This window comes from Protomyctophum bolini, assembly GCF_963924005.1.
Source record: "Protomyctophum bolini genome assembly, chromosome: 13".
In the NCBI taxonomy this organism is placed as follows: domain Eukaryota; kingdom Metazoa; phylum Chordata; class Actinopteri; order Myctophiformes; family Myctophidae; genus Protomyctophum; species Protomyctophum bolini.
Genome location: NC_137874.1, coordinates 11,153,617 through 11,180,581, shown reverse-complemented (window position 1 = coordinate 11,180,581; position 26,965 = coordinate 11,153,617). Strand labels below are relative to the sequence as shown.

The 26,965-nt window shown below is 42.6% G+C and overlaps 1 protein-coding gene across 1 annotated transcript in view; it reads right to left on the bottom strand.

Moving 5' to 3' along the window:
- Nucleotides 1–18,075: 18,075 nt before the first annotated feature.
- The window catches only part of gabra1 (gamma-aminobutyric acid type A receptor subunit alpha1), a 37,416-nt gene continuing 28,526 nt past the window's right edge, over nucleotides 18,076–26,965 (bottom strand). Inside the window, exons 9-10 of the mRNA XM_080780292.1 lie at nucleotides 20,353–20,555; nucleotides 18,076–19,436 (exon numbers count right to left, since the gene is read on the bottom strand). Coding sequence (XP_080636418.1) covers nucleotides 19,107–19,436; nucleotides 20,353–20,555 — 533 coding nt within the window. The 3' untranslated portion in view covers nucleotides 18,076–19,106. The remainder of the gene's footprint in view (nucleotides 19,437–20,352; nucleotides 20,556–26,965) is intronic.

Here is a 26,965-nt window from a genome sequence, read left to right as displayed (position 1 = left end):
GTCACACATTGATTCATGGTGAAGTGGACCTGTGATACACATGTACCGGTGCAGTGGTGGAAAATGTTTGCTTGACTTAAGTAAAAGTATCAATCGTCTACTCTACAACAATGTAAAATACTCTCAAATAAAAGTCCGTAATTTAAAATGTACGTGAATAAAGGTACAAAAGCATTGGTATCAAAGTTTTTAAATGAATCAAATGTATACGAATCTTTAGAAAAACAATCAGATCCACAAGTTCACCATTGTGAGCTTGTAGATCGGCTTTTTCAATTTGCCATAGGTTAGGAAAAATGCCGCTAATCAAAATCTACAAAGTAACTAACTAAAGTTTTCAAATAATTACAGTGTAGTAAAAGTACAATATTCGCCTTTGAGATGCAGTGTAGACGGAGTAGAATATATAGACAATTTGAAGTACTCCAATGAAGCAAGACAATACAAAATAAAATAAAATAAAGAAAAACAAATGGTACTTAAATACTGTACTTCAGTATAAGGTACTTAGTTAACTTTTTACCACTGGATGCGGTCACAAAGTGGCAGATTCAAGGTCAGGCGCTACATTAAAAGATAAAGCCTTTAATGAGAAGTGAATATAATATGGTTGGTAGAATTGAAAATGATCACAACAGGCCCATGCACTTCAAAACTGAATTCTGTTCAAAACAGATTGTCCTCTTTCTTCCTCTCTGAGTCCTTGCAATGAATAGAATAAACCTTTGTTGCCATTTGCACAAGTGTCATCCTGGAAATGTTGGCACAGAGCTCCCAGGGTCAGCATTAACAAAGCAACAGAAAATACAAAACAAAATACACACAATCAGAATACAAAATAATTCATGTCCTTGGCTATTAATCGCACAGTGGCAGGGAAACAAAGTGATAGAAAAGCATGTTGTGTGGGTGGAGATGATCTCTGGCCTGTGGTGTCTCAGGTATTGTGCTCTCCATGCACACGAACAGTGGGTGAGTGTGGAGTTGTGTCATCGGCATACTTTATTATGATGATACTCTTCTGGGTGGAAATGCAGTCATGCGTGTACTGTACAGGGAGTTTCGGACTTAGGCAGCAGCCCTGGGGTGTTCCAGTGCTAACTGTGAGCTTGGCTGAGGTCTTACTTGTGGCCTGTCTAACAGGAAGTCCAATATCCAGTATGCAGGTGGGTGTTGGTACACAGAGGTTTGCCAGTCACAGTTAGCTTCATATTCCGTATTGTGTTGAAAGCTGAGCTGTAATCCAGAAAGAGCATACATACACATGTCTTGCTTTTTGTCCAGGTGTTCCAGTGTAGAATGAAGTGCCAGTGCCACCGCATCATTCACAGACTTATTTTTGTGGTAGGCAAACTGTATCGGGAATACCAGAGTTCATGGACTCTAGAACCAGCTTTTCCATGCACTTCATTGTGACTGAAGTCAGTGCCACTGGTCTAAAATCATTCATTGTGTTTGTATGAAAGCAATGAAAGCAATAGCCTATAGTATACCTCCACTCTAGGTCGTTCTCAGACGAGTCCTCCATCGTCACTTCCATGTCATCCCGGTTCTCCATACATCTGGCCAGCTCGTTGGTCTTTGAGCTCCTGCAGCGTCTTTCTCGAGTACCTCCACATATATTAATGTAGGACGTCCTCGTGACTGCTGCCCGTGTGTTGGTTACCAATGAACCGCGTCCATGTTACCAATGCAAAGTAGTAGCAAGAGAAAATGAAACAGACAATATAACCTACATAATTTTGTATAATGAGTATAATGAGCAGCAGGTACATGAGGCTATAAGGTGCAAAAAGTAACAGCACGACAGGTCCACATAAGTAGATAGCCGCACAAATTGTGTGCTTTGTATTTGTATGTTTTTTATTTTATTTTTTATGTTTATTTTTTGTGGCTTTCGCCTTTATTTTATATTTTTTATGGAGGGACACACAGTAGGCTGACAGGAAATGGGGAGAGAGATGGGGGGAAGACATGCAGTAACGTCGGGATCGGGAGTCGAACCCGTGGCGCACTGCCAGACTGGATTACCAGCCAAGGTGCCTGGAGTCCTGGACCATACACCGGTACACTTCAGATTAAAACTGCATAGTGACTCATTCTGAGAATGTCGCACATCTTGCTGTATAATCCCCGCTCGAAAACAGGGTGGTGCTCTTTCTGAATGGCAACATCACTGTGTCAAATGGCAATTGAAGGGGGGGGTGGACAAACAGTAATACTTGTTACGCTCCGATGATTGAATTCCACGCAGTGTGCATGCCCTTTGGAGCAGACAGATTTCAAAGGGCCGTGTCCTCATAACGGGATATGATTGAATGGAAAATGTGTGGCTGAGCAGAAGTGAGCTTAGAGCCGTTTGAACTGCTGCACTTGTTAGAGGTGCACGGCACGCTGCAGCTATCGGCCTTGACGCAGAACATGGGGAAATCCTTCGAGAGAGACCAAACATTAAAGGAATCATAATAATTAGGGGTGGCAGCGAACACTAGAAGGAACACAACGAGCGATTCCTTTGAGGTCCCCGAGGGCTGAAAACAAAGGTCAGGCCAGAACAAGGCTAAGTAGATTCTAGGATTATTACAGAGAGAGAGAGAGAGAGAGAGAGGTATTCATATACAGTTAATCAATATTTCACTGTTCTATACTGTTATTATTGCCATTGTCTTGCAATTAGAAACTGGCTCCGAGTTCCGTTAATATCAATCTGGGAACCCATTGGCAAAAACATTGTTCCCCACCTTTGAATTTACATCTGGAGGCACTGCTCGCTTCCACTTATCGAGAGTGAGACTGGATGTCGGCCGTCCACTCTCGTTTAGTGATCCAGTTCTGGTCGCACCTGTCTTTGTTTACATTCCTAACATTCCTAATTACTTGCACTTACACACACACACACACACACACACACACACACACACACACACACACACACACACACACACACCTTCCAGTCCATAAGCCATTACCATGGCAGCCACTCAACCTAAAGGGAAGCATATTAAGAGGGAGCGGGAGAAACACAAAGACACAAGGATGCACAGTGAATGGCATGACTTTCTAGCCATTAATCCAGCCTTGTACAGATACTAATAGGAATAGATAGAGATTGAAAATCTAAGCACCATCTACCACCATATAGCAAAAAGACGAGTTGCAGGCAAGCCAACCAAATTCAATTACGGTAATTTATATAATCATCTCATCGAGATCCAACAAACTACTGTATGTTGGCAACAATAGTTTGTTGTATCTTGATGAGATGATGATGTTGGTGTCCTCCTTGCCCCCGACAGGACTGCACCACAGGGAAGAAATATTGGCTAACAAGTGTGCTCCTTGGAGACACAACAAAGGACAAAATTGCTTACAAGAAAATATCACAGGGAAAAACATAACAGCATCAGAAACAGCGACTGACAAATTACCACATCGGCAATTTTCATGTTCATTCAGCCTCAGTGAAAACGTGTAAACCAGTAAGTAAGTTACAGCAACCTGACTGTGCAGGGACTCTAAACTGCTCCAAGATTATCACATTTTACAACCTCTCAAACGCCTTCATCAGAAGCCGATTATAATGATTAGTCAGCTCCCTTGCAAACTTCATATCTACAGTAACTGCTTTTCTTACATCCTAAAATGCTGGCAATACACTTCTGTGACTAACTCATGTACTTTAATTACAGCAGCGTTGACTGATTTAGTGGTGATGTTGTCATTGCTTAACGTATAGGCCAACGCGTGCTGTGCTTTTCCTTACAGCACTGCAACAACAAAGTTTGTTCAGAGTCTAACTGTCGACAACCAATCTGGTCTGTGCAATCTTTCCTACAGATTATTTTTTCTTAAAAAAAAAATATCCCACGATTTTGCAACCCATTTTCTCACCCAGTGTCAATTATCTAATGTAATCCTGGGTTCCTTTTTAACCTGCCACGGGTTAGTTTTAAAATGCATAATTAAAACTATTGGGGAGAAAATCATAACACGATCATAAACAGAAAAAAAAAGAATGAAGAAAAAAACAATGACTCTCAGTCATTGGTGTAGCTGTTTTTTGTTTTTTGTTAGTTTCCGATGTTCTTTTGTTGGTTCACTCACTGTTTTTTTGTTTGTTATGGTTGTCCTCTAGCTCCAGTTAGCCCATAACGTTAGCTTGTGTTGACACTCACTCCGCGTTGTGGCGTTCAGAGTATGGGTTTTCTATGACATTCAGACTATCCTTGGCTTAGGAGGCAGCCAATCATGACTAGGTCATCACCAAAGTCACCACTAAAGTCGTCTTTACGGTCGTCAGTAGTGGTGGGTACAAATGTAGTCCAGGCCCTTTTCAAGCACCGGGCTGCCATGAACACCATGAGCTGTGCCAGCGTGTGGAACATTTTACATGTACGGAGCTATTCATTTCAAATGAACCGTTATATCACAAGCCTCAACCTAATCGTGTCGTGGCAGTGGTCCAGAGACGGCAAATGGAAAAAGAGAGTGCCATATGTCTGTATGATGTAATGTGTCTGAGAGTCTAATTAACTGACGGGCTGGAAATGGTGTTTCTGTAAGCAGGCAGAAAACTATTTTCTTCCACATGAAAGCACTCCACTTGCAATTTAATGGAACAGGGAGCTTTCGGCGATTTAAGCCAAATTAACCCCCCAACCCCCCCAACAATGTCCATAAATAATTATGTCTGCGTGATGCCAAAACCTGCATAAGGTCATTTGTCTCGTGTGTGTGTGTGTGTGTGTGTGTGTGTGTGTGTGTGTGTGTGTGTGCGTGTGCGTGTGCGCGTTCGTGTGTGTGTGCGTGTGCGTGCACACGCAAGCAAGCACGGTAGTATCTGTGATGGAAAGAGAAAAAATTGAACTCAATGATGGGAGAAATTGAACTTTTTTAATTATCTTATGTAACAGTCCTTATATAACATGACTCCCGCACACAATGTGTAGCTGTGTCTGGCAAGGAAAGAAATTGTGGTTCTCGTCTAATTAAAGAGTCCAAAATACATGTTAATACCAGAGATGTGAGGGGAGAACGCGGAGGAGAACGGATGATAAGAAGAGAGAGAAAGGGATATATTACTGATGCCTTTATTTCTCTAATCGCTGCTGTTGGCCAGAAACCTTGTATCTCCATATTTGAACCTTTTTATATTTTTTTGTAAATGAATGCCCTGCTTCACACACTCCTGTGTCACACAAAAGTAGCTAAATTAGCTGATCTACAGCTTGTAGATCTGCATTTATTTAAAAACAAATGTAACAACTTCTTAAGTGAGATTGGTTGTCTGTCTGTCTATGGATTACAAGAGCTAAATTATAACTACATTGGATCCAATGGAACACATTTTATTTCCTGAAATGGGCATACAAGTTTTCCGCCTGACGGCAACGTGGTATTGTGTAAAGCCTGCCTATCTGCTAACACCTCCGCTGAGATTTGTCTTATCCGCCGACATTACAATAGACAATGGCTGCTCGCCTCAAGGAGACCGTGTCCCCTGACGACTTCCGCTCACTCTGCCATTTCCTGCCTCGGGAATCCTGCCAGCGAAGTGACGCGGTGGTCATCATCGCTACTTCGCCGAGACATTCGCAGGAAGAGCCATGTGGAAATACAAGTGTCACAAAAACAAATTAGGCGAGAGTGGGCCACTGCGGCAGTTTTACTTTTAGACATCGGAATCGTCGTTCAGAGTAACCATGAACGGCAGCTGACCTCGTGAAAACACAGTTCTGTTCTTCTCTGTGCAGTCCATCTTGTCATTGATTGATTCATTGATCAATAATTAATACTTAACAGTTTGCAGAAAAAGCATGGTAAAGTAGGCCTACAGTTCAATACAAGGTCTGCTAAGAGGATTTTTTTGTTTATTGAACATTTTTAGTTCACAATTTGTGCTGGATGTGAGATTTGTTCTCCACATTTGAGTGATAAGTTATTTCAGAACTGACAAGCATGAGTAGTACAACACAGCACACACATTTTGATTTAGCTCTCACTGTCAACGATCTTCCAGTATTTCCCGATCTTCTGGTGACATTTGGCATTGGTAAAGCCTGCTTCCCATTAGGGTCATTTCACTGGCAGATGTTGATGAGGACTTGGAAACACAACATAGCAGCTCAGATAAATGTGTCACCACCAATCAGCAGTAGGTCACACTATGGTACAGTAAGCAAGTAAGCTTTGCAGAGCCATGAGGCCCATATAGGGCAGCAGCCCTATCTCCTGTTTCTGTATGGCAGCTTGGTGTACACGACTACACCCCCTGGACATGACACTAGTACTGTATGTCGCAACCGGGACTTAACCCCAAATCCCCAAGTATCTCCCAGTCTCAGGGCCGACACTCTAACCACAAGGCCACTGGACTCTTCACGCTATAGAAAGCAGTTATAACACAGCTCACAAGATAGGATGGCAACCTCAGCTGTGGACTGTGGTATGTCTTTTTCTACGTTGGATATTTAGTTGATTGACTGCTCAGAATGTAGTTTTTAGTTTTCTTTAGTAGAATTACTTAAAACACTATAGAGCGGTGCCCTTTGGGCACTGGCCTACTTGAAAACGATGCAAAAGTGCCCCTTTTATGCCCATATATGGAGTTATTTGTCAGGCATGCCCAAATATGGAGTCGATGCAGATGGCAGAACATAATTGTGATGTCAGAAGATGCCCGCTTCTTATATGGCGATATAGGGATGATCAGGTCCAGAGCCCGGGCAAATCTTTTGTGCTGGTTCTGGACAATCGGCTATACGACGGACTCGACACGGGGTACTGCACTCCCTGTGGGGGGTGTGGATCGCGTGTGTCGAATTCGAAGTTGGTGGGGCGAACCGTTCTCGAGTTACGTGGATTACAGACGTACGTATACAGACATACACACAGACGTGGTGCATTGATAGATAGATAGATAAGTAAAAATATAAATGTGGACAGTTCAGCCTGACAGTCAGACACGCATGCAGCACACTTAAAGGGGAATACCACTCGTTTTCAACATTTCACTGTCATTAATATACCTTAGAGCTGTCATTAACATGGTGAAGTACATCTTGATGATGTCATCAAGATGTACTAACTACTACACCATTGATGTATATTACGAACTGACTATCTTAAAGTGTCCCTAGGCTATCTTAGTATGACTTGCTATTCCAAATGACCTCTTCGCTCAGGCCTCTCTGCATGTGAACTCCTATAGGCCGAAATGTTCTGTGTACAATCATGAGATATGCTGAGAGGCATAAGCTATCAAAATATACATCACCATGTTAATGATGAGGTCTGAAAATAATCATTAACATTGTGTTAATTGTTTTTTTCAGACCTCCAGTTCTAGGAAACACAGAATGGGGAGACTTTTTTATTATTTCAGCTCTAAGGTATATTAATGACATGACAGTAAAATGTTGAAAATGAGTGGAATTCCCCTTTAAGTATTACATGATACATGAATGCTTAATAGTGGCTGAATTCTATTCAGGTCAGCACAAGAGAAACTTTCCATTATTTACAAATAAAATATGCCCAAATATGCTTCATAGGTCTATTCTATTTAGGTCTTACACTAAGATCATTTGGGTTTTCTTCGAAGTGAATGAAAAATGTGTTATTTTCAACGTTCCCCCATTCTCTCAACTTAAAATCAGGGAACACATTGAACTCTAAAAGTTAGGCTTTGTGTCCAGGATGACTCCGAGGTACTTGTGTTTCCAATTCAAGTCTTTTCAGCTCAGAGCCCTTTGTGTTTTTCAACGTGCATGTCTGCTCTTTGTTATGATTGTCCCCAGACAAATTGATGGTTTGTGACATTATTTATTTCTCTGCCTCTAGCAATCTTAGACAAAGGCCTCTTCAATTCTTCCATTCAAGGGAAGGCACTGCTTACAGATTCAAAACTATATGTGATTAGCTTGACAACGTTTACATTCACACCAACATCAACACTTCAGTACAGAGTTATTCAGAGAGAGACTCGTATAAGAGTCGTTATACACATGATTCATTGGTCTGATTGGTTGAGGTTATTGTGTGTGTGTGTGTGTGTGTGTGTGTGTGTGTGTGTGTGTGTGTGTGTGTGTGTGTGTGTGTGTGACGTGTGTGTGTTTCACCAAACAAACGTACGGGCACTGCACTCCCTGTGGCAGTGTGGTTCTCGAGTTACATGGATTACAGACGGGACAGACACACAGAGACTTGGTGCATGTTAATTAGATATAGTTGTAGCTCATTACTGTTTTGATCATTCTGTCTGCCTATAATTTATGCATTGCCAAACCTTTCTGCCATTTCCCTCGGCACTCTCGCCAATCTTCTCTGTACCTGTCTGTCTACCTGTTTTCCTTTTATGCCCAAGTTGTACTACTGTATGTGTGAGTCAAGTGCCGTAACTTGGGGTAATATCATGAGACTTTCCTATGCTAGCTCTAGAGAGCATTGGTAGTCTCATAGTTACTATAGGGGTGTCGCCAAATCATTGTGTGATATAGGAAAATAGCAGATCTACAAGCTGCGAGGCGTGGTGAGCTCGTAGATCGGCTATACTTTCAGCAAAGAGGCAATATCGCAAGAGGCACGAGGCCACGGTTCCAAGCGCCCGAAGATAATCACACTTGGGAAAAGTCATAACAAGTGGCCTCCATTTGAACCCCTGTGGCTGTTGCTCTCTCCCTATAGTCTCGTGTGGCCAGACTGTTGCCTCTCGCAATGTTCAAATGCTTGACGCGTCTGTCATAAAGTCCGGAGCACGGATGAAGCGAAAGTAGAGCCTCCACTTAATTCCGTTTAGTCTTTACAGTCAGCCAGTCAAATCTATCCTAATATAAATAGAAATCATAAGCATATATGCTTAGCGGAAATGGAAATAAAACAAATGAAATGTTAAGATATTTTCGTGAACGGAAATGGCAGCTTCCTTACTCAGATTTCGGGAGGTGTATGGGGGGCGAGCATAGTGACGCGTTTGCGCGTCTTACTGGTGGTATATGTCTCTACAGTGAGGCTGGAAAATGTAGCCTCGCAGCCTACTACTATAGCCTATACTAGCCTACTGGTAGGCAGGAAAATGTCAACGAGAATAACCCATTCTGAGTGAAACTCCTCCCTATGCACTGGCCCTATAGTTCCAGACGTCAATGTCATTGAAGCTCTTCCTGTTCCCCCGTGTCTTCTCCTCCTGTCCCCGTTCGCCTCATCCCTCATCACCCTGTGTTCATGTCTGGGCACTTTCCGCCTTCCTAGCTCTTCCCTCCCCCACGCCATCCATCTCCCTCCTTCCCGTTCTGCACCACACTTGTTTTGAGTTCCCTCCCTGACTGCTTCTCCCAAACCACTCCTCCGGCCTGTTGTCTCCTCCAGTCTCAACTCCTCCTTTCCTGTCTCCACTCCTGCTTGTCTTCCTTCGTCTTCCCTTCATCTTACGTGCGTGTGTGTGTGTGTGTGTGTGCGCGTGCGTGTGTGTGTGTGGGTGCCCATGAGTGCACAGGCACCCTTCATCTCTTCCAGCCCCGCTCACCCTGCTATGTTATGTTTCCCCCCTGCTGTTGTATCCCCTCTCCGCTCGTTCCCACCGCCATCCTCCCTCCCCACCTATGGTGTTCCCTTTCGCCCCGCCCTCCACGTCCACCTTTTCCCGCTCAAACGGTATCTGACTTGCCTCGTGCTTCGATCGTTGGCCCTGCCGGATCACTATACCCCGCGTCTCCGTAGCAACACGATGAAGCAGCGGCTGCAATCTAAATGTTCCGGGGGGGGCTTTTAATCGCCGCTCGATGACTCAGCAGTTAAGAGTGTGACAACTTACAACTTCACAATCAAGAAGAGGATGAAAGGGAGGCAGACAGAGTGAGAGAAATGGGTTAGAGAGGGGGTGGTGGGTCTGACTGAGTGTGATTGAAAGACGAAGAGTTTTGGACAGAGAGAACGGACACAATGAGTCTGCGGTTCTCTCCATTGGAACATAATTTAGAACAATTGATCTTTGAAGGCTGAAAACCGTGTCCTTTCCTCCCACAAATGTTACCTGACTGAAGTAACCCTCAGCATCATGCTTCACTATGCCCCTAGCATGTCTAAATACTTCCAAATGTAAGACCATGGGTGACTCTTATTAGTATAAACAACAACAACTTCTTCAGTCAGTCACTTTTATTACACTCTTGATAATCCACCACTGTTCACTAACTCTATGGCCACAACTGATCACTTCCCACAACGGTGGACATGTAGTTTCCATTCTCTATGAGGCAGTGTGCTGAAGATATATCGTGATGGTCTCAATTCAACCTAAGCACTACCCCAACTGTGCTCTCTGCTTCGTCCTCTGAACTGATGAGTCTCACTGACGACTGCTTACATATCCTCATTAGCTGAAATCTTATCGAATGAATTAATGTGCGTGCGCCCATGCGTATACAGTATGTATGTATGCTTTCTCAACCAACGATCTACTAAATCGTTTAAATAAATACTGTGCGCATAGTGCATGACTGAAATCTTTAATGTTCCAACTCATGGGCTAATATCCTCTTTGGTCTTATTGACATTTGTTATGGTGTTCTGCAGATCATTATCGCCACAAATCATGTCCGCTTTTCAGGGGATTTATATTTTCCACTGCTCCACTATTCCAAAGATATATAGTGTATATTATTTTCCAAAACAAAAATATACACATTTGAAGTTGTGCTCGGCTCTCCTCATATCTTGTAAATCTCCCTCAATGCGATGGAGACCCTCTCGGGAAGCTATAGTGAGAGAACAACAAAGATGCTGTTGAGTTCAGTCTTCACGCTTTCTCAACCAACTAGCAACTCAACCGCTTAAATAAATCTGTGAGCATAGTGTTACAGTGCATGATCCAACATCTTTAATGTTACAGCTCATGGGCTAATATCCTCTTTGGTCTTATTGATTTATTACTTTATTAATCAGAAATGTAAACGGCATGAGGTAGAGTCAGACATCTTTTAGGCTAAAAGGATAATACAAAACATGCATGGGGACTTATTTCCATTCTGGTCCGTCTTGGACAATAATATGTGTTATTTGTTATGGTGTTCTTCAGATCATTATCGGCACAAAACATGTCAGCTTTTCTGGGGAGTTATATTTTCTTATATAGTGCTCCACTATTCCATTATTTTCCCAAACAAAAATATACACATTTGAAGTTTATTTCATCATTGTGCTCGGCTCTCCTCATATCTCCGTAGCAATGGAGACCCTCTTGGGGAAGCTATAGTGAGAGACAACAATACTGTTGAGTTCAGTGTGGGCGTCAGCATCATGTGGAGAAAAGTATTCGACAAAGGTATCCCCATATTCCATTGTTGAAACTGTGCGTATCACTGTAGTGTGGGTGCCACACGCCTGCTGAGCAAAACGTAATGTATGTATCCATCTATACACATGCAGCGTACTCTACTGTATACTGTAGCTGAATATCCCATTACCCCAATTTGGCTGGTTGCAGTTATGTTGCACGACATACAGATAGCGACATGTTGGTGTTATCGCCTTCTGCATTCAGGCACAGCTCTTGACAATGGATCGGATCCCCATTGCCTTTCAAGTGCTCTACCCAATAAGGCAAAGTAATGAATGACTGATTTTAATTTATATTAAACACCCACGAGAACAAAGGCACAGCTAGTGCCTATTGGAAAGTTGGTATTCTGAATAAACTGTTTTCCAAACTTGTTTGAATTGAATGTACTAGTCCTTACCCGTTCTGAATATATGAACAGCAAATGGTGCTCAGTGTGGGTAATGTGATGTAATAGATCACATTACTGATAGGGGGGGAATTGTTTACAGATGGTTTTGGGTAGTTGGGTTGGGCACAAAAGTAGGCTAATTAGTAGGCTAGTTTATTTTGCATGAAAATGCTGCAGTACAATCATAAGTACACCATTGATGTGTGATGTAAATTTGGTGGTGATATTCTGCCTATAAATGGAATTTATTGAATATTTTCACGTTCAGTGTTGCACTTTGTACGGTCCCTAACCGCTCACCGTCTGATATAAGCTATTAAACGGTGAACGTGGAGGTTGGCTTTTTGGGCTGCAAAGCAAGTTGTAGTTTGTTCTTTATATAATCAGGTTAAGAATGAGATGTTTTGTGTGATTTAGGAATGTGTCGTTCGTGAGCTATTGAGCCAGCGTTGGTCATTGCATCTATCTATCTGTATGTACTTTTGTCATTGTGTTGTTCCAACGGCACGGGATCTGTCTTCCCCGGATTATAGTATTCATATGTTATGATCCAACAGATATAAAAGTGCACAGTATTGGCCTGGGCCGTGGCTCAGTGGTCCAAGCACCTTGGCTGGTAATCCAGTCTGGCAGTGTGCCGCGGGTTCGACTCCCGATCCCGACGGCCTTTACTGCATGTCTTCCCCCCCATCTCTCTCCCCATTTCCTGTCAGCCTATACTGTCTGTCCCTCCATAAAATATACAAAATAAAGGCGAAAGCCACAAAAAAACATATATATAAAAAAACGTGCACAGTATTGTAACTGTTGCCAAGGCAATGCCCCGTCTGGGTGGAGTTAAACCCTGTTGTTGTTGCGTGCTAACGGTAGGCGGTTAAGAAAACGTCTCCATTTGGCCACCCTGAGTCCCCGACAGATGAGCGTTCCGTTATGATGGAGCTGTTCAGTGTGTCACGCAGCCACGCTGGGTGCGCGCGACGCAACCCCTGCGTTGACAACAATAGGGTGGAGGACAGGGCTGCACGGCGCTAGGTTCCGTGAGGCTGTCCGAGTGTCCGTGCGTTGTGGCGTTGTGAGGAGGCGCTCTAGGCGAGCAGCTGTCTTGCTCTATGCTAGGGAACTTGGGAAGGGACAGACTGACAGCGGTTCTTGAATTTAATAATGTTTGCGTATTCATTTATTCATTTCAGTTGAGGGAGAAAACAATTCACAGGTCCCAATACCTGGCAAAGTAATCTACAGCATCTGTGAAAGGGGTAATTGGGGAGTCCGAAGGATAGGGCCTCAGAGACGGTGAGAGAGAAACTGTAGCGTGAGAAAGTACTGAGAGACTGAATGAGAGAAGCAGACAATTGAGTGAGTGGAAAGCAATCTAATTGAAATCTCGGGAGATATGAGTTTTTCACATGTGAAACTGGCGGCTTGATGAAACACAGAGAAACGTCGCATTATACTCTCAGCCTTGGCCGACCTCTAAAGTCTAGCAGGGAGACCCCAGGTGATCCACCAATAGTAATGAGGGACAACCTGGACTCCCATTCTCTCTCTCTCTCTCTCTCTCTCTCTCTCTCTCTCTCTATCTCTCTCTCTTTCTCTCCAGTCTTTCTAGGCAGAAGCCGCTGCATTACATAATGCTCCCAGCTCAGATTGCATGGCTTTTAAGGAAGACTTGCACGTTCCCCTGCACCTGAAAACTCGTGGCTGTGCCGTTGGAGGAGAGAGTGGGCAGAGGAAGTGGGTGGAGTACAGAGGAAGCGAGAGAATAAGAGAGGGAGGGAGGGGTGATCATGAACGGAAGACCGGCATCAGTTGAGAGAAGTACAGAGTCTGCTCCACTCCCTTTTGTCTGGGGTGTGTGCGGGGTCTCAGCCAATTAACTGGCAGAGAAAAGAAATACATTCATACATGCATTGGGGTAATAATACAGATAGGGAGAGAGTGAGTGATAGAGAGAAAAGAAGAGGACAGGAAAGTCAATGAGATGAGAGGCGGCAAGGATGAAAGAGAAGGGAGTGAACGGAAAGTGTGTGCGTGCGTGAGGGGGAGATGAGAGACAGACCACATTGGAAAGAAGAAAAGTCGGGTTCTTTTAAGTGTTACACACCTGCTAAGAGATGCAGTAGGGGGTGAACATGAAGGGAGAGAGAGAGAGAGAGGGGGGGGGGTGTGACTGACTGACTGACTGACTGACTGATAGAGGAAGACCACATTGGAAGGAAGAAACATGCACTTCTTTTTGTTCAGCAGAGACACCTCAAATTAGAATTCCCTTAGAAGTACCTCGTGTTTGTCCTTGGTTGCTGAAGGAACAATTAATTACTATTGTTCCACAGAGCAGGTTGGGTATGTTTGAGGAGGGATATTTCAGCAAAGGAACGTAATGCATGTATTCTCTGCATGATCCGTCACACCATGTTATAACAACTAGAACCATCTGGTACTCATTCACTTGTCTTGCGTTGATGAGAGTCAATCGTTTGAGTTGATCAGCCGGAGAGCACGTCTTCTGTGCAGTGATGAATGCATCTCAGTAAAACTATGACTGCTGGGAACATTTCGCTTTTACATGATTATACTTTGAGATTTATAGACATTTATGTTTTTCTAAATGAACCCATTAAATTAAACCACTTCAGAGAAGAAGAGTATGAGCCTATGAGAAAGGGCTAATTGAACCCTATAGCATCCTTCCGGGGAGAACATTTTGTTGAAAATAGCAAATCTAAGCTATAGAGATTTAGTGTAAAGGTATAGAGGATTCTTTTAAAGTGGCTTTATACAAAGGACCACGATGGAAACAAGTCCCCAGGACTTTTTTGTGTTACATCTTGGACTAATAATCAATCAATATATCATGGTCTATATCCGTGCTGTGGTCCTTGCATTGTTAGAGAAACAACTTTTCAGCTGGAAGAAAGATACTGAAGAATACATGTCATTGTGGTAAGGACAGACATGAGGTCAGGCCACCATTTATCTTTTCTCTTCTTTTTATTGAAAGACTTATGCAGAGAATAGAATTCTACAGGGCCGTACATTAACCGTAAAATAAAAAACAATGGAACAGAACCATTTACAAAGGGTTCGCCCTTTCATCTAATTCAACAGAACCCTCTGTCTATAGTCAAACATGATGCCACCACCACAGTGTGTGTGTGTGTGTGTGTGTGTGTGTGTGTGTGTGTGTGTGTGTGTGTGTGTGTGTGTGTGTGTGTGTGTGTGTGTGTGTGTGTGTGTGTGTGTGTGTGTGTGTGTGTGTGTGTGTGTGTGTGTGTGTGTGTGTGTGTGTGTGAGTGTGTGTTTGTGTGCATCCTCACTCTAATCAACCTTTGTGCTTTAGAAAGAAAAAAAACATTAAAACTGCTATGTAATTTGAATGAAAGAAGGAAATTGAGCGCCACTGTGTAGAATAGAGCATGTGTGCTGAGAACGTTGTATATGTGCCATGGCGTGTATGAGTGAGATGCATTATATACATGTTGCTGTGTAAGAGTCGGAAGCTCAGGAATGCAGTGTGTCACATAATTCACATTCATATAATGCATGGTGTGTACACAGACCTGACCTGGCTGGGTCAAATCCTATCTGCAAATAATATTAATGATGATAATAATGGTAGTAGGGTTTCATTTAAACCTCTTGCAGTACCACATGGGTGAGGTTTAGAGCATGAAGACAATTCAGATACTGTCCATATGTTTGTCCTCAAGTTTTAGAAAGAGAGAAAGAAAGAAAGAAAGAAAGAAAGAAAGAACAAGAGAGAGAAAGAAAGACAAATAATGGTATTGATCTAAATTAAAAAGTTATTTTGATCTGCTTCTGATTTCCCCCTTCACAAGATTAAATAATTGGGGGAAATAAGGTTATAAGTTAATATAGGTCTGCCCCAGATTTTAATTTGCGTTATTGCCTGCATGTGTCTGGAATGAAATGTGCAACCAGCAGCGAAAGCATTTTTCCATGAACTAACATTGAACCCGAGAAGCTGAACTGAAGTAATCATATCACATTGTTGTTTTTTTTTAGATTACCCTGGATAGCAATTAAAACAAGGAAATAAACACATAAAAAGGATGGCTAATGGATGCACATCTGCTAAAAGAGCTAAGCTCTTCTTTCTTTTCTACTTTCTCTTTTCTTTTACAATTATGTCATGTCCGAAACATAAAGTTCAAGGAGATAAAAGGTAGATGTGTAGACATGGTTCAAAGCTGTCCTTGCATAGCACAAAGCCGACTAAGTAAATGTAATGATATCTGTACGTTCTAAATGTGCAAAATGCATAACAATAAATACAAACAATATTCATCATCATCATCATCATTTTAGGTAATATCTTCATTAATAAAGGTTCAAATACATTATGCATTATGTATTTTACATATGTATATATTTTCTTTTCATCATGGTAATAAACATCCATACAATAGTTTAGAATTGAAATATCTATATATTTATATATAATACAACTCTTCAACCCTGAACTTCAGAACTCCTTGCCTTTCTGGCTGTATACCGTACAGTTGACGTGCTGAGACTGCTTGTGTGTATCCTGAATGATTCTTTGCCACGAGGGGGACAGATTCTGTATCGTTCGAAAGGGTAATGGAACTTCTAACAATAGTAACAACTGGCCAGTCTCTGGCCTTCTCCCGCTGGGGATAACATGACTTCTTCACCACCAGTTCACAGACGCACAGAGCAGTCTGCTGGGTCCTGTGAAACGTATTCAAAAAATGCCTGGCCAAAGGCCCCTCGATGCCCAGTGTCCCATTCTGCTCGCCAATGACAATTCTGAGATATTTTCTGACAAGAAGCGTGTGTGTGTGTGTGTGTGTGTGTGTGTGTGTGTGTGTGTGTGTGTGTGTGTGTGTGTGTGTGTGTGTGTGTGTGTGTGTGTGTGTGTGTGTGTGTGTGTGTGTGTGTGTGTGTGTGTGTGTGTGTGTGTGTGTGTGTGTGTGTGTGTGTGTTTGTGTGCGTAATGTAAAGCTGCAATGTAAAGCTGCAATGGAGAATGCCCCCACAGATTGTGTCAGGTGTTTAGAAAGCCCTTGCTAATTCATATTGCTACATTAACTTAATTCTAGACCGTTCTAAATTTGCACGCCACCTTTGAGAAGATGCAAACGTATAGCCTACATTTATGCATACGTTTATAGATGTAAATAGACAAAACATGTAAGCAAAGTAAAAACAAGTACTTATGTGTCACACGTTTGTTTCTGTTTTTGTTGTTTTTTCATCAGCAGACAAATTGGACATCATGCTACAAAAATATAAAAAACATCATCTCCAATACCATCATATAGAACTACAAATCCTTTGTGTACAAACACGGCTCCTGCTAAGATAAGAATATTGTGCCACTTTCGCCTCTCTGTCTTTGTGTCTCACGTCTCAGTGTCTCACACTAACAAGCAGCAACAAAAAGTTTCCAAACAGGCATGTGATACTAAAAGGCAGTGTAGCTGGTACTTTCTGAGCATTGTGTCTTAATAGACAGTTTTCCCAACAGCCATATTCACGTAAATAGTTGTCTAATCTTACATGATACTAATAAGTATGCTTGTGTTGCATTCGGATCCAAACAGTGCAGCCTCACTGAAACACCTCTGCTACATGGAACAGAGCCTCAACCACTTAAGGCCTAATTGAAGAATAGCCTATCTACAAGCTCACAGCTCCACGTGTTGTAAGCTCAGAGATCTGCCATTCAAAATGGTTTTTTTTGTTTGTTTTTGCCGCCTATAATGACTAGTTAGTAGTAGTTAGTATCATTGGTAACACGTGTGAAGAAAGTATTACGCAACTATTTTGTGTTAATACAGCTGCCATGAGAAAGGTATATTTTCAACACTGGGTGAGATGGGAATAGGTGATCAGGATGAGTGGGGTACACGGTGGGGTTCAAGAAAAGCACACTGTCTACAGAACCGTTCTATTCCAAGCAATAGGTATACATACTTCTGTGATGTTGCCGTACTCATGTGGTGATGCTATATGTTCTTTGGGAAATGTTATTACTTATTAAGCCCAAGACGCTTTTGCCATTGTAACTCTGGTGTTATGTCTTCCACAAAAGCCAAAGAACAAAAAAAAAAGTAAAGAACAAATTTTTAATTTTTAAATATAAAATGCATTCCGACATGTAAGATGAGTTTTACATTCTTTCACACTACCCGCCCATCCCAATTTAACATTTTTGTTGTTAGTGTTATCGTTCCCGTTTATGTTTTTCCACGAGTGGACAGTTAAATATGCATTTGAATAATACTGCATTCTACTTCAGACGTTGATCGTGAAAGCAAATGATCAATGGAACGCTATCACCTGATTTATACTTGGTTGCGACGATCTACAAGCTCACAACACATCATGGTATGTGGTCATTGTGAGCTTGTAGATCAGGTATTTTCAGCATGTGACAATGGCACGCAACTAAATATAATTCAGACTTTGCAAGAAACAGTCACTTGGGTGTGTAGTAGACAAGTCATCACTCTTCTCATGGAAAGTATCATGGCCATGGGAAAAAAAGCAAACAATTTGAATGAACATACCCTTTAGTCACACGTAAGCAAAGCTTGAACAAAATATTGATATCTCTAAAACTTGATCATATTTACAATACTTTCAAAGTAAATGGCTAGTATAATTTACGCTAAGCACAAAGATAGATGGATTTGTCTCATATTTTCTTGGATCTTTAAATAAATAATGTTTCCACAGATATGTTTTATTGCTATTGCAGAAACCCTATAAGTAACCTTTAAAAATAAAACCTTTAACCTCAAAAAACAGCAACATCTACAGAGAATGGAATAGCAAAAAATAAATAGAATAAAAATAAAAAATAAGCCAAACTAAGCCACCTGTCAGTGTTGACCTGTCATTGAAATAAATATATATTAAAACAAACCGATGGCCTGCCCATGCAAATACACAATTGTCTTTACAATGTCAATGGTTCAATGTTCAACATCAACTCAAAACAAAATATAAGAACGCAAACAGACAAACAAAAGACCCTTGACAATTTTGGGCTATGTGCAGTTTAAGAAAAGCATTCTCTTGGGTATATATTTATTTATAGCATTTTTTTCTTTGTAGCATTCTCCCCATTTCCACCAATACACGTTCAAAAGTCACCATGTTTCTCTCACACTTTTGTTTTTACTTTCTCTCTCTCTCTCTTTTTTTTTAATTATTTTTCAAAATATTTGAATTTATGTGAACGTAGAAGCGATGCAGCAACTGGGAGATCAGACCAGTATGGACACCATTTTTTTTTTATCAGAAAATAAACACATTTTTTTCTGAGGAAGAAGGAGAGAAAAAAAATAATAATACAAGTAGAAGTTAGAGGGCATCAAAGGGGGATTAATGGGCAACTTGGCCCATGACACCCTGCAATTTGGGCTTTTTATTCAAGTAAGTTGCCCAGTAGACCAAGTTGAAGGTTCCAAAGAGCAGGGGGAAGGCTATTCTGGCGATCCTGTCGATCTTGCTGACGCTGTTGAAGGTCTTCTTGGCCTCTGGAGGCTTGGGTTTGGGTTCCTCCTTGGGCTCGGTAGGGGGGGGAGGGGCGCTCTTGGCAATGGTGGCCAGTCCAGGATCTCTGGCGATGTTGGGGGCGAAGGCTGTAGCAGTGGCTGCTGGGTAGGCTGTCGTATTGTTCTTCTTCAGGAGGGATTCCTTCTTTTTCTTTTGCTGATATTTAGTTTTTTTTAATTTTTTTATGGGGGGTGGGGGTGGGAAAAGTAACAAGGATTCAGCATTTAGCCATCATCATCAAAGCTTGTGCAGAATTATATGTAGCCTACTGTATAGGAGTAGTGTGTGAAATGGTCAAGGTTAAAACAGTAAAAGAAAATGCTGATGTTTTTCTGACGTCAATACTGCGGGGTCTTTGAGTTTACAAAGCAAACACTAAACATGTTGGCATTCAGCAGCTTTGTACTGTAATTGCACACTATCCATATGGATGGCAAAAAGGTGAAATATTCACTAATCCTCAAAGCCAAGCATTTGCTCAAATCAAATCTTGGCCATTAATTCTTTGTTTAGCCGGAAACAAAGTTGTGTGTGGCTAACTGCAGTGTAGAGACAAGCCGGCAGCGAGAAACGATAAACTATTAATGTTCACATCATGTCTCATGAATCTCATTTGCTGTGAGATGAGTAAACGCCAAAAAACTATGTTTCCTGGTCTAGTTCCCTCAACAAGGAACGAAGTGCTAACTGTCCTTGTCGTAGAGGGAATTACCTCTTTGAAATATATGGCTTCATTCTCATACACTAGTATTCTCCTACTTGTATAATTGAAATAAAGTACAACAATAAATACTGTACGTTTGGTAACTAAACTTATTGCAAGTCGAACAAGTGATCTAAATATTTCATAATATGAGTATGTAAAGATATGATGTATAGTTACATAACCACTTTCAACCTTTTGTCCCTATTTTGATCATGTCATCATGGGTGGAAAATAGCAGAACTACAAGCTTTTCGTCTTAACGAATTATCCGTCTTGACAAAGTATATAATATACTGTAGTGGCTCGAGTGGCTTCTGTTGTTTGTACATAATTCACCATTTACAATAAAACAAGAGCTTGAAATACCTTCTCTGGCACTACACTTTTCCCATCCCAAGCATATCCCCTCTTGGTGAAGTAGTTGACTGTGGCGAACTCGATGAGTGCTGAGAAGACGAAGGCATAGCAGACGGCGATGAACCAATCCATGGCTGTGGCGTAAGCCACTTTGGGCAGGGAGTTCCTGGCGCTGATACTGAGGGTGGTCATGGTCAGCACCGTGGTCACTCCTGTAGGGGCAGAAGAAAGCAAAAGCATTGAGTATTTCCACGTCATGATGTCACGGTTCTGAAAGATACAGTCTATAGAAAATAATACCAGCACTCACGTCACGTAGTATCCTGGAAGTATTGAAGCTTTGTTTTGTTTCCCCCCCAGCAGCAAACAACAGTATAAGGACGTTTCGGCCCGAGAGCCTTCTGATCTGAGTTACGCTGAAGATAAGGCTCTCGGGCCGAAACGCCCTTACTGTTGTTTGCTGCTGGGGGGGAAACAAAATAAAGCTTTAAATTAATCCTTCCAGGATACTACGTGAGTGCTGGTATTCTTTTATATACTCCTGTAGTAGACGAGAGAGAGAGAGATAGAGAGAGAGAGAGAATAATAGTGAAGGAATTGAACCTCGGGTCTTGGAAAGTGCAACAGTGATACAATAACACAATAATGATTTTTTTTACGTGCCTATATCCTCAGAATGAATCATCGGTTTGTAATTTGCCATTGTGGGTGCCATTCTCTGCCCTTTGAAACACATACAGTAGGACTGTACAGAGTGTATATATAACACACACACACACACACACACACACACATCGGTTTGTAATTTGCCATTGTGGGTGCCATTCTCTGCCCTTTGAAACACATACAGTACGACTGTACAGTGTATATATAACACACACACACACACACACACACACACACACACACACACACATATTGCCGGTTTGTACAATGCAGGAGGTTTGATGCAATATTCAATATTGAAATATTGCCTGTACCGTTGCTGTCTTGTTTGCGTTATACTGTAGGTAGGAAAACAGTGCCCTACAGGTAAAAAAAGCCTTGCCGAGCATGCTGAGATATATCCAGGATGGGAGTGTTCCGCCAAGAGGCAAACCTGTTCACTGTCACGTCATGTAACACATAGTGATAACCGCGTGAATCACATGAATTGGTACCAGGTCAATTAGCCATATGCTTAAAGCTGCAATCTGTACGTTTTATGTTCTCGGTGGAGAGAGAGGTATAATTGCAAAATTGTAACACCCGGCATGGGAAAACAAACCTCCGCCGCTCATGCAAGAGGGAATACCCGTTTGTCATGGCAGTTATTGGGCTTTCTACTGGTTACTTGTCAACCAGAAGGTGTCTGTACCTGACACCGGGGTGTTCTTTACAAGTGCTCTTTTTCTGCAACGCCCTATATAGACACACTCAGACAGACTACCATACAGATTTGTTTAAAAAAAAAAAAAACGTAATTCTTCAAAATAATGGCGCTAGAGTGCCAGCAGATGAGGCAGATTTAACTCTGAAGTCAGAAATGAAGACAGAACATTGCCCTTTTGGCCAAAACCATGGAGAGCACCCTAGATTTAGAGTTATAAGCCATTCTAATTGAGCCGTAAACAAGGAAGTGAGTGCACTGAAGAAGGAAAGGCAAACCAATCAATCAAAAAATACCTAAAGATGCCTACATTATTACACGTCCAAGGCACCCCGTGGTTTTGATTCTAAAGACGTGTATCAAAGTCATTAGCATAATTAGTGTAAGAGAAAGGAGTAGCTAGAAAATGCTCAGACAGTGAACTCGATCCTGTAGGTTCACACTATAACATTTGAAAGATCAGACCCAGACACTTCCTCACTCCATGAGTCAGCCCCACTCCTAATCCAGACCTCAGTCATATATGATCAAATCTTGACTACTGTAACTCGCGCTGTACTGGCCTCCAAGCATGTACATGTACACAGCTCCTCCAAATGATCCAGAACGCCGAACAAACTCCCTATTGCAGTTTCTCTAGAACTGCAGATTCACTACCAATCCGGCTTCGTAATTCTCAGACTTTACCGTAGCCCGTAGCACTTGACCTAGCCTTGACAACCATACAGTCTTCATGCAAAGGTTTAAATGTAATTCAGATGGACAGATGCCAGGTTAATTTGTTGACCTGGCATCTGATTCTTGGTTTACCTATGCTCCTAATCCTAGATTATTGAGGCAATACACTGTCTGCATTATCTGTGTTTATTTTGGATTACTTTAAATCACTCTGGATAAAGAGCGTCTGCTGGATGCCTAAATTGGAAATGAATGAATCCAGTTATTACTACTATGTAATGTGGCATTTCAAGCTCTTGACTTCAACATTCAGTAGACATAGCGAATCCACAAGCTCACAATGCATCATGTAAGTTGCAACCCAGTAGATGGGCTATGTTTTGGCAAGTATATTTAGTGTTGCGCTAAAACAGTAGAGGTAGAGTTGAGCGTTGTAGCCTCTTGGGCAATCCATGTCTGTTTTAATGGATGCAACTTACTCTTTATGCTGTCTCTTCATTTTTTCATCTAAAAGGTCAAAATTGAAGGCCCTGTAGGGCTATACTTAATGCCATATTATCAACACAGCTGACTGGAGATTTCCCAAGTATGGCACAAGGCGAAAGTGTAAAACGTACTCAAACGTCGGCAGCCTCCCTTCCCCAAGTGACCGTATTTAATTCAAATGGTGGTGATTTTGCTCATACCTCATACAGGGGCGGGATTTGTCATCCGCCAAGTGTGGCTCCCCATTTGGGACTGAACGGGTGAAACGGATGAGGCATACTAGCTCTTACAGTATGTGGACTCACAATATCCTGTACACTCACTGTGCCACTGGTGCTCAACAAGACGCATTCCCAGGGATCCCAGAGGTTAATTTATAGGGTAGCCTAAGCGGGACTTTGCTTTTTTAAACACTGTATCAATGAGGATTATCATAATACTTAGTATTCTGATAATGCCCATTGATATAGTGTTTGTTCAGTAACGGGCGTCTTCCTGTCTCTCCAGCTCTTTAGTAAACAGAACTTGCATTTTCTTGCAACCCCCCTGAAAAAATATTTTCAGTTTATTAAAGAACATGGATAGATGGGCCTATATATATACTGTAGGGAGACCTATAACAAAGCCCCGAACAAACACTATGACAGTTATTACAGAATCAGAATATAGTGATTTAACCTTTAAAAAAAAAAAATGTTTTGTTTAAGTCAGGCCTGCTCATTAGCGATGGCGGAGGTGAGAGGCTGTATGGAAGAGAGAGGAAGCAGGTCAGAGCGTATCTAACGGTGCATTGCTCATCCACACGGACCGCTGCAGATGTTTACACACCAAACAACAACATCCGTCCTGCGGCAGACAACCCACAAGCCCCTCTGCCTGGGCGCACGGAACACAAACGGCTGGAACTATAAGGAACAGCTGGCTCGAGCATCAATTATAAATTATGCGCAGGACGCGTCCATGCACGCACGTGGCATGCATACGGCACTGGCAGACACACACATACTGACACATTGACAGACTTCTGTCTAGTATTGACCTATACACTATTATGGGATCTATATGCCGGGAGTCAATCAATGGGGACCACAAGTTATACTCAACAAGGGGGAGTTGTGGTTGCTATTTGAGCAGAGACGCACAGAGCAGCACCCTGGGACAACTGACACAACCTTCATTCTTGGACCCACCGTTGTGGGATGTGGTCCATTTATATACCATCTGTTAAAGGTTCTTATATTCTCATTAATCACATGCTGTATGGGCTGTGTTCCTATAAGCATTTACTAAAACCTTTGTATGGAATCATTTCTGCCCGCTGAAAACAACAGTATTTTTTTTTTGTTTTTTAATTAATCTTTCCGCAGAGCCACTCTGTGGCTGAGAGCGTTGTTCTTATGAGTCTGACCACAACTTATTATTATAGGAAGAAAGGTTTTTTCTTGGTCCAGACAAAGAAGCCTCTTTTAACCCCCCGTCTTACAAAAGAAAGATGGTAAGATGAAAGTGCACATGCAGACCACATCATCTTCGATCCACCAAAGCAGCTGGGCGGTGAACGATTGCGTCAGTCCTGGAAACGTGACAGTTTGCCATCGAATTCATGAAATGGTTTTGTTCTTCCTCCGCTCTGATGAAGAGCTACTGAGCTAGAGATGAATCATGTGCCATGTTCCATCCTCCCTCGCACTCTCTTCTTCACATGCATGTTGGCAGAGCTGAGCACACTCCCCCCGTTACACCAGACATAATGGATTGATAATGCTCTCATTAGTTGGAGCCAAATAAATTATTCGTCATTAGGCATAATTGAGAAAGGTACCTGATGGATTTGGTTGGATAACAGTGTGACAGGAACACAGTGTGTGTTGGTTGTGTATTTATGCTGCTCATAATCAAGCAGGGCATAAGGTTTACAGATTTACAACTAAGTAGGTCAAGATTGTTATTTACTGGTGTCATTAAAAGCCGTCTATTTGGAGCTTTTGCAAAACAGCTAATGGGCTCCGTTACCATTTTGACAGGAACACGGTGTTGGCATTCAATTCACTCTTTCTTTTCCAACCCTTTCATAAAATGCGCACGCAATCATATAATGTTGTCTTATATCATGCATGTTTAGTATCTGGGTACTTGGCATAACGACTACATTGGGGAGAAAAATGGGGTTTAAAAACTATGCCTTCTTGGCCAGGGTCCACTTAAAAAAGAAATGAAAATCTCAATGTCGTTTTACCCTAAACATTTTTTTTACCATAAAATAAAACCCAACAAAACTAAGAAAAAAGCCACACACGTCATCCACCTCGCTCTTTCCTTTAAGCAGACAGTATACAGTGCAGCGACTGCACAAGTGCCACATTGCAGTTGTCATCTTTGGAAACGTCCCCATGTTAAACACGAGCCTCGCGCTGCATGAATAAATGACTGCATTAGCGCAGGCAGGCAGTGCCTCGTTGTGCGTCCCATGTGATAGAAGGTGAAGGAGAATGCACACAAGATTAGTTTAGAGTGGGGGAGCCAAGGTTCCCAGACTACCCCCCCCCCCCCCCCACACCACCACCGCCACCCCCATGGGCCACTCTTTTGCGACAAGGAGAGCTCACAGCGGGAGCCGGTGGAACCGGAGCCGTGGGGAGAAACACATCAAGGAGGAGCACCGCGGCGGGCGCGGTGGGTGCCAAGATGGTGGGAGAGATGATGAACAAGCAGTATTGGAAGGCGCTGTTGCCAGCGTTGGCGGGGAGGGACCGTTGTGATGAAGAGAGAGAGAGAGACGGTGTGGGTGGAGTGGGGTTTGTAAGCTCGTTTGGAGAGAGACGGGGGCGCTGTCATGAGGGGGGAGTGCAGGAAGGAAGAGATGGATGGAGGGACGGGGACGTCAATCTATCAGGTAATTTATTAGCCCGCTAAAGCAGGTGGTTGTGAACTGGGGGGAGGATGAAGACGAGACGGGCCAACGGATTCATATAGGTTATCGCTGCATTAAATGCACGTTATCGACCGTTATCAAGGCGTTGGAATATGGCCATACTGGCCAATATGGCCATATTGGCCATACTGCCATTGTTTTCAGCGACGGCGCTGGGCTGTGTTCACTTGGAGCGTGCGCAGGGCGGTGCAGACATGTCGGGGGCATGGACAGTAGGGGGGGACTAATATTTACTTTTATGTGCCTATCGGTATACGCAACACGAACGGTGCCGAGTCGGCTCTGGTGGTCGTCGCAACGCTCGGCGCGGCGACCCGCTCGCGTGGCTCAAGGCCACCTCCGTCATGGTCACGGTCATGGTCACAGAAAGCAAGCGCTCCCTAACGTGTCAGTATAGTTTCACTTCTGCGTTTCCTAGTATGTCTGATTATCGCACATTGGCTCAATTCCAAGCTTCTGATCACAGGACATATTCTCGATTATATAGGCTGATGACATTGGAAGCGGGTGGACGAGCGAACCTCAGAGCGAGTCTTCTCAAATGGTTTCTGCTGGCCAGGCTCATATTTATTCTGCTGTGCAACGATGGCAAGCTCAGTTGTCATGGAAACAACTCCTCCAACTTATATTTACCAGAGAGAGAGAGAGAGAATGAGAGAGAGGGGTGCTGATGCAAAAAAATTGGGATGATACAGTGTGAGAATTTCACTTAAAGCCATAAAGTTGGTTACTCGAGGGGGGGTGGCAGCTGTGTGTGTGTGTGGTTGGTTGAGAACCAAACATGTGTCCTTCAAATGGTGAGCCCCTTTAGGAAAAATTTAGAGCAGAAGCAAGTTGATCAATTAGGACATCTGGAGCTGGCTTTAAATGACTCCATTTGACATGTTGGGCTAATATGACTTGAGGGAGTCAGTCTGAAGGCTGTTAATGAATAAAGTCACTGATGTAGAAAGTTTCTAACTGGATTAATAGTGGTGTAACTCAATTCTTCTGAGCCCCTTCCACTTGATTTAGCTCTGTGTGCACAAGCACTGACACTTGATTTATACCATACATATCGTTTAACAAGGTTTTTGCCTGTGTGTGCAGACTCACGCGCGTGCACCGGCATACACTCACAATGCGCCAACACACACGCGCGCGTGCACACACACACA